Source organism: Rhinatrema bivittatum, chromosome 2 (genome assembly GCF_901001135.1).
Source record: "Rhinatrema bivittatum chromosome 2, aRhiBiv1.1, whole genome shotgun sequence".
NCBI lineage: Eukaryota > Metazoa > Chordata > Amphibia > Gymnophiona > Rhinatrematidae > Rhinatrema > Rhinatrema bivittatum.
The window spans coordinates 750299294-750307576 of NC_042616.1; the positions used below are offsets into that span (position 1 = coordinate 750299294).

General features: G+C 40.1%; 1 protein-coding gene across 1 annotated transcript; it reads right to left on the reverse strand.

The window, feature by feature from the left end:
- Positions 1-4267: 4267 nt before the first annotated feature.
- LOC115085644 lies at positions 4268-8011 on the reverse strand. Its single transcript, XM_029591918.1, has 2 exons — positions 7094-8011; positions 4268-5288 (listed from the first exon to the last, which is right to left on the reverse strand). The coding sequence occupies exons 1-2, from the start codon at positions 7991-7993 to the stop codon at positions 5244-5246; spliced, it is 945 nt and encodes a 314-aa protein (XP_029447778.1). The 5' UTR covers positions 7994-8011; the 3' UTR covers positions 4268-5243.
- Positions 8012-8283: the final 272 nt, after the last annotated feature.

An 8283-nucleotide genomic window follows, 5' to 3' on the forward strand; every position in this document is an offset into this window, starting at 1 on the left:
TCCAATCCTCTTTTGAACCCCACTATATTAATTGCCTTGATCACATCCTCTGGCAATAGAGCTTGATTGTGCACCGAATGAAAAAATACTTCCTATGATTTGTTTTAAATCTTCTTTTTTGCTAATTTCATGGAGTATCTCCTAGTCCTAGTATTGTTTAAAGAGTAAATAACCATTTCCTGTTTACCTATTCCACCCCACTAATGATTTTATTAATTTCAATCATATCCCCCTCTCAGTTGTCTCTTTTCTAAGCTAAAGAACCCTAATTTATCATTTTTTTTCTCCCTTCTCTGTACCTTTTCTACATCCACTATGACTTTTTTGAGATAGGGCAACCAGAACTATACACGTCTCAAGGTGCATCTGCCATTCAGATGCCCAGTCTTCTAGTGTCACAAGGTCCTTCTGCAGTTCTTCACAATCTGCTGCTGTTTAAATGACTCAAAACAATTTTGTGCCATCTGCAAATTTGGTCACCTCGCTCATCATTTCTTTCTTCAGATCATTTATGAATAGGCTAAATAGCACAGGTCCCAATACAGGGTTCTTCACTAATGAACTTTCTTTATTTGGGAAAACTGATCATTTAGTTCTTCTTTCTGTTTCCTGTCTTTTATCCAGTTACCAATCCACATTCCACATCAGGACACCGCCTCCGATCCCAAGACCTCTCAATTTCCTGAGGGGTCTGTCATCAGGTACTTTGTCAAATGTCTTCTCAAAATCCAAATACACTATATCATCTGGCTTACCCTTGTCCACATGTTTACTTACACCCTCAAAATATCTAGTAAATTGGTAAGGCAAGCCCCTGCTTTGCAAAAACCCTGTTGTAATGAGTATCTGGAAGAATTAGAGTAACTGTAAATTGGTTCATGTGAACACTGTATAGTTTGAGTTTCAGGTCTGCAGGCAGATGGGTTATTGTGAAGTCATATTATGTGTTACACTTTACCATGCAACAAAATGGAACCTTGCAGTGCCTCTATGCATTGTGAAAAATCTTCCAGAAATTTCCTCTGAAATGTAATGGCAAAATGAAGAATGAATTATAATAGCACAAGTCTATATGGAAATCCTGTTGATATTATATGAATTTAAATGTGAACCAATGAGTTTTGCCAACAACCTATGGCTTTAATAATAATAAAGGACATGAAGATATGAGAATGTGTGATGTAAAGGAGATCATCTCTGAAGTATGCTTTCACTTTATAAAGAATGTAAAAGCACGTGCACTGACTGTAAGATGACAAACAATGGGAGTCATCCATTATGAAAACCCTGTGCTTTAACACTAAAGAAAAGGATGTAATTGAATAACTCCAGAGAAATGCAGTGAATCTGTATCAGGGACTGGGAACAAATACTGTCACTATGAACTTAACTGTGAAAAACAAGAAGACCACTCAGCTGTTTATTTGCAAAGTGCAAAGGTTTCCATAAATCTTCTGGGAAATGCTGTGAATGCATAGAGTAGCTACTATTTGGCAACAATTAGTAAACATATTTCTTGACTTTAAATCTGACACATTGAATGTAATTAATAAGCATGGTTTCTTTGGAGAATCTGAAGAAGAGGGCTTAGAAATGAATGATGTAGTAGAAATCATAATTGGGAATAATGTGTGATAGGAATTATTATAATGTGTAAATAAGTCTAAATAATAGCATAGGATAGCATTAGGGAGCTGGCAAGCTAGATTTAAAAGATTCTTTTTTTTTTTTGCCAGAATAGTATTTTTATTGGTGTTAGCAGGCAATAAACAACCAAGCACGCCCAGAAACCTCTGAGCGAACAGAACCAATAGAACAAAAACTTAGGAAACCGTTACATAAGAACCTCAGCAGTTATGTGCCACCTGATACACCATTAACGTTGTATAACCCCCACTACTGCAACCCCTCCCCACACCCCCAGCCCCCACCCCAGACCCAGCATCCAGTCCACAATCATACACATTCATACTAACACTTATGAGACCCCCCCCTCCCCCCCTTGAGCGGCCCAATCAGCCCTGTAGCCATGAGCTTGTAAATCATCTTGCAATTCTTTGGGTAGTGCTAAAACGCAGGCATCCCAACAAGCACAGTAAGTCTTATCCGGTGTCCGGTGACCCAGGAGGAAGTCCATACGTTCCAGTTGCACCAGGTCAGCCATGCGACGAGCCCAAGCGAGAAAAGTTGGTGCACTGTCTGGTACAATCCAATCCGCCAGGATCGTACGACACGCCAGCATAACCGCCACTCTTTCGAATTTCACTTTGGAACGTCTATCCAACACCGAAAGTGGGAGAGAGCTGCACAATAGCACCCTCCCCGTGAGTCCAACGGTCACTCCCAGGCAAGTGCCAAGTACCTGCTCTATGGCTGTCCAAAAAGCTCGAAGCGTTAGGCAGTCAAATAGTCTATGTAGGAGTGTTCCAGGGTGTAATCCGCATTTGATACACAGCGGCGTAGTGGTCAACCTCATCTGAGACCGACGAACATCATCACAGTACAACCAGTGTATAATTTTGAACTGCACTTCCCGTAGGCCAATATCTGGAATCATGTGATGTAAGTGGGCAAAAACCTCAAGTAGCTGAGCACCCGTAACTGAGGAATGTAGAGCCGCAGTCCAACGGCCCGCCAAATGTGCTGTTCTGTCCATGCTGCGAAGTTTCTGTCCCAACTTTCTCCAACCAGTAATAGTGTTAGCAAGATAGGCATTGTCAAAGAAAGAGTTGGCAAATTTGAGTTCTAGCACTAGATCTTCATGAGTCCACGCACAAGTGTGGTAAATTTTGAATGGAAGTATTGAGGCTTCTACCCTTAGCAGAATTTAAAACCAGGGAATCCTGCCTTGATAAAATATCCCACTTCCACTTCTATTTCCCTACCCTTTCTGCCTTGAGACAAAAAGTTTACTTTCAGGGGTGTGTTCGAATCTACCACAGAAATTTTTTATTAACCATTAATTCTTGCAGCACATCATGCATAAATAAACCAGTCAGTTTATTGTAAAAATATTTTCTTTATTTCACAGATACAGAAAGGCATAAATAAATATCTCTAAATGACTAAGAATCACTTTTATGTTCAAATCTTAACTTTACCAGAGTATATCCTACAATCAATGCAAGAGCCATTAATAAGGAAATTGAAATTATTAATATCAAATAAATGTCTATTAATATCATCTTTTTAGAAATTAATACATTTCTAATACATCTGCCAATGTAGAAACAATAGCAATTTAAAGGTTCTCATATACTTGAATAAAAGATTATATTTACCAATTATCTGAAGCACCCCGCTTGTGTCTCTCTCAATCACGTGCGAAGAAAGTCTAAGTAGCACCTCTCCCTCTCCCTCAAACTGCCACTGTTTTATACACTTAAGACCCTTTGATCCAGGGTAGCTGTTACTCTTCCATCAACACATTTATCTCTTAGCCTTTGAAGAACTTTTTCTAGGGACCTTGACTAGGGTTCAATCAATTTTTCATATCAGAACAGTAAAATATAGGATTTATTCTTATTCTGTTTATAGCTTCGCCCATTTTTGATTTTTAATTGGATTTCTTTTGTAGTTCTAAGAGAAAATCTTTTTCACTCCCTTCTGTCACAAGAGTCACGCTTAATTTATTGGCCATCTGTTTTTAGGGTGGTCAATCATGCCACCTGCGTTAGGATGCTCAATGTCATAAAATGCAGGTGTTTTCTTACTTGAGATAAGAGAAAGTGGTAAACAACTGTACTCTCAAAGTCTGAAAGTGGGACAAAGGTGAAATCTTGAGGTTTTAAGTAGGGTAAAGGTGAAAGCTATGTGCTGGAGCTTTTTCAGCACAGCCATGACCGATGTCATGGCTTTTAAAAGTAAAGGCTTATGGGTATTAAATGCTAACATGTTTCTTTATGGCTAATTGATTACTGACTTCACTAAATATAAGTAATTATCAATAAAGCACAAAATATTAAGATATTTTCTGACACCCCCCCATGGAGTCAGTAAAACAAATACTAGACATAGCTAGATACATATAAATCAGTAAGGCACTAATAAGCCTGGGGGAAAATAATCACACAATAAACTACATATAATAAGTTGTGTCAGTGCTCAACATTGCATAGATACAAGTGAAAATCAAATGTAATAATACAAGTGTAATAAAAATTGGTTACATTACCAAATTGAATATAAAGAGATATGAGTTGACAAATCTGAGTTTGTTTCTAATAATAACCAGATATAAAGAATTTCTCAATATTTCCTTATGGGAAATAGAGAACATTCATACCCAGGGAATGTAAATTTTAAATTTGAAGCTACTCATCCAGTCAAATAAGATGAGGGTTCATAATTAAAATAATCTTTATGGGTCAGAAATCTGTGATGTGTCATCACTGATTCCATCATGTATAGGGATCTGTGGGCATTAAATGCCTATTATACTTACCAATTGATGAGCTACGATCCTGAAATGGCAAGGTGCATTTTGAATAAGACACATACCAGTCCAGTCAATAATAGACAGTTATTCACAGTTCTCAGTAGATCCAGCCGGATCAGACGTTTCAGATATCTGTGAAGTCAGTCTGACTAATTATAGATATTGGAATCTGTTTGCTCGCCTTCCACTGCTGGTCTAGTCGGAGCAGAATCTTGAGTAGGATTTGGTTGCTGATGTTGGAGAATGACTGATTGATCATCCTCAGAGGAGAGAGCTGCATTCAGCCAAAGCACAAAGTCTTGTCCTTCATCTGTTAGAGAATTAGCCGGAGCAAGGTGCATTGGATCCAATTCTTCATCCGTCGCAAAAGACTGTGGACTAGGTACTGGAAACCAATTCGAGCTTAACCCCGGACTGGAGGCTCTTGAATTTCCATCTGAAGCAACAGGATTGGCATTTGATAGGCCATGTCCATATCCTAATTGATATTCTGCCAAAGAGTAGATATTGAAGTAGCAGGGCACAAGTTCCCAGGGAGCACACTGACAAATGGGAGCACTCAAGGTTCTTCGTAGTGCTTCACGAACAGATGCCAGTCTTCTTGGCCAAGTCCAGCAATAGGAATATTGTGGGAACTTAAATAAAATATCACAGTTTTTATGCAGATAATAAGGTGCACATGTATCAGGATTGTTTTCTGAATACATCCAGCTTCCATAATCAGCATACTCATTTATGAGATCAGGTCCCAGGCAGACAATCATCGCATTCTTCCTAGGATTAGCTGGAATATGTATCTTTGAGTTTACACCTGCCATTTCTGGTTCGCTGCTCTTCGTTCTAATTTCTCCTAAGACAGAAGAAAAGAACACCAATTATTACTATGATTCCCAGGATTAATGGGAATAAATTGATCCCTAAGTCATGAAGGAGTCCACCTGCCCCTTCCATTATGGTTTTAACTACACCAACAGCTGTTTTAGCTATTCCACCCACTAATCCAGAAAAAGCACGACCCAGGGCATTTGAAAATACCTCTGGCTTCAGTAGCTCGTCTAGGATCAGCTCCCATTCACTAGCTGTTAGTTCTATCATTCTCAGATGTTGTAAAAACTCATCCTCTGACATTAACCAAAGTGAAGACAAATTTCTTAATAATACATTTACATTTAAAACATGAGTCAATAACATTTTTAACTCAGTGAATTGTACTGGTTTAAATTCCATGTACTTTATTGTTTCAGTTAACCGGGCACTAAGTGTAGGAAAAAATTCCCACGGTCCACACTTAATGACAGATAGTGCAGTAACTAAATACAATATTCCCGGTTGAAACCCACACTGTGCTTTGTTTGACCGAAGGATATAAGATCCATTGGGTAATTTCAAAAAAACTTCTACTAGAGGACCGGGATTCGGTTCTAGAGGACAATCAGCTTCTCCCTCTAGTGTGAGGCATGTATTAGAGACCTGCACCAGGGAATTACACACAGTTACAGGAACTTTGTGACAACCTTGTGCTATGATCCAGTGATAACCAGCATTATTAATACACAAGTGGGTTGGTTCAAAGATTTTAATTGTTTTAATCCAGGTGTTGCTTCCATTTGAGCTTTCCAAGAACTGACCAAAGTTCTGGATTTCCCAGCAACGTTTATAGACCTGAGTAGTGATTGGGAGAAAGATACGTCTGACCCCTTGTACTAGGGTTGAACCTAAGGTTGCCCATGGTTCTTTTCCCATTTCATGTTTGCTGACCTGCAAAATAACTTGTGAAGCCTCAACATGGGCATACTGAATTTGCTCAGCTATGAGGTTTATTTCCTCTAATATTTTTCCCAATTGAAGGTCTCCCCATTTGGGTTTTGGGGAAGTAAGACCATCAATAAAGTGAGTAAGCTGTTCTATTCTTGCTAGAACCTGTATTTTCTCATCAGTTGTGGATATGGCATCAATCCCTAACTGTAAGATTTGAGCTAAGTAATCCCTTAATTGAAAAATACCTGCTCTTAGCTGATATTCATTAGATTGAATACCTTTTATAGCAGTTTTAATTCTATCATTAAGATTAAGGAATGTATTTTGAACCTCCTGTTTCAAAGCATTCCTGCGCTTTCTGTTGGCTGTTCTCATCACCCAAGCGGGCAAGGGAAATGAGTCATTCAGCCATTTTGTCTGTACAATTAAATCTAACACAGAAGTAACCTGAGTGTCATTTAACCCCTCAGCTAAACCCCTGATACAGGCAGCGGTCAAAGACCGGCCTAGCACAGGTGCATTTTGAAAAAAATTAGCCTCCTGAGTAAAGAAGGGTCCCCATACCCTATTAGAAAACCTTTTATTACAAAGATTAACCTGATATTGCCAACTAGGGCAACAAAAGCAATTCATCTGGGTGGACGAGGAACGGGTACAAAAGAATGGATTATTCCCGCACGCATTATTCCACAAAGATAAATTATAAAAAGAAATTCCACGCCAATGTGTAAAAGAGACAGGCAATTCATCACAAAAGACATGATAATGTGTACTATTTAAAAACAGAATTTCATAAGGTAGTCTACAAACATAAGACAGAGAGTCCTTAATCATTGGAAGGGGGAATCCTGTATCCTCTCCCCCCCATGTGGAATAATTAGCGTAAGAAAGTGTTACCTCAGGAAAGATGTCCATCCAGGAGAAAATGAGACCTTTAATCAAACCTGAAAATTCATAATTAGAGCCAGACAAGGAGTCCTCCAGAGGCACCTTCGAAAGGGGATTGATGCAGGCACAAGATCCATTATGAAAACAAGGACGAAGGGCAAACAGCCGCTGGAACTGTTCAGAAGCACCAATATGTGGTTGAGAGCAGTGCTGCAGTTTCCAGGATGGAGTTTCAAGGATCCCAGTAAGATTGACACTCACTGCTCTGAAACCCAGGAACAAGTTCTGATATCTAATCGAACAGAACTCTGCACGGAAGCCATCAAGAGGAGATTCCGAAGTGATGGAAGAAAGCTGCAGGGAGGAACGCTCCAGCTGCAGAAACAGAGCAACAAGTCTGGACTCTAGACCCGCAGGCAGGGACTCCGGAGAGATGCCTTGCCAAACCTGGTGAGTGTAAAACCTGAAAGGAACATCAATATGCAATAAAACAGGATCTTGCACCAGCCAGCCATGGTATGGAACAAGAATAACACCAGAAGGCAAAGGCACTGCCAGAAGAGACAAAGGCTCAGAAGGTGAGCGCTTACTGACATGTGAGTGTGAATAACGGAGCTCCTGTGAAGCTGCGGGAGAAAAGGTGGAATGCAGCTGGGTATTAGATAAGAGATAAAATAGTGAGATAGGAGATGCAATAATTAAAAGCACCCAGCAAGCAATAACATACTTACAATAAGGTCTGTAAAAAAGAAACACAGCATGCAAAAAGGTACTGATTGGGGAACAAACCATACAGCATGCAAGCAAAAGCTTCTGCTGAAAGCGAGTGAAACATGGAGGACGCTCAGATGCGGGACAAGCTACACTGAGAACGACCTGATCTTCCTGCTCCGGGGTAGGCACAGCCATGTCACCGCTGAGAATGACATCAATTGCAGGAGCAGTGGGAGCGCTGGGCAGCGGTAGATCCTCCTGACCCATTGGCATCAGCGGAAACTGCGGATGCAGCAGAGGCTGGGGGTTGAACCGAGGCTCTGGTACCGGAAAACCCCAATGTCTCGGATACCAACTTGACATCTCTAATGGACACAACTTTCCTATTCTTTGGATCCTCAGAGTCAGAAAGCAACAGTCCCGAGTCACCTAGAAGTTCTGTAACAATAAAGGGATTAGACCAGTATGGTTCTAAAGAGCCACGA

Coding starts and splice junctions, on each gene's coding strand:
- LOC115085644 (XM_029591918.1), bottom strand. CDS start 7,993: ATGGCTGTGCCTACCCCGGAGCAGGAAGATCAGGTCGTTCTCAGTGTA. Junction 5,289..7,093: donor GGATGGACATCTTTCCTGAG/GTAACACTTTCT, acceptor CTTCTGTCTTAG/GAGAAATTAGAACGAAGAGC.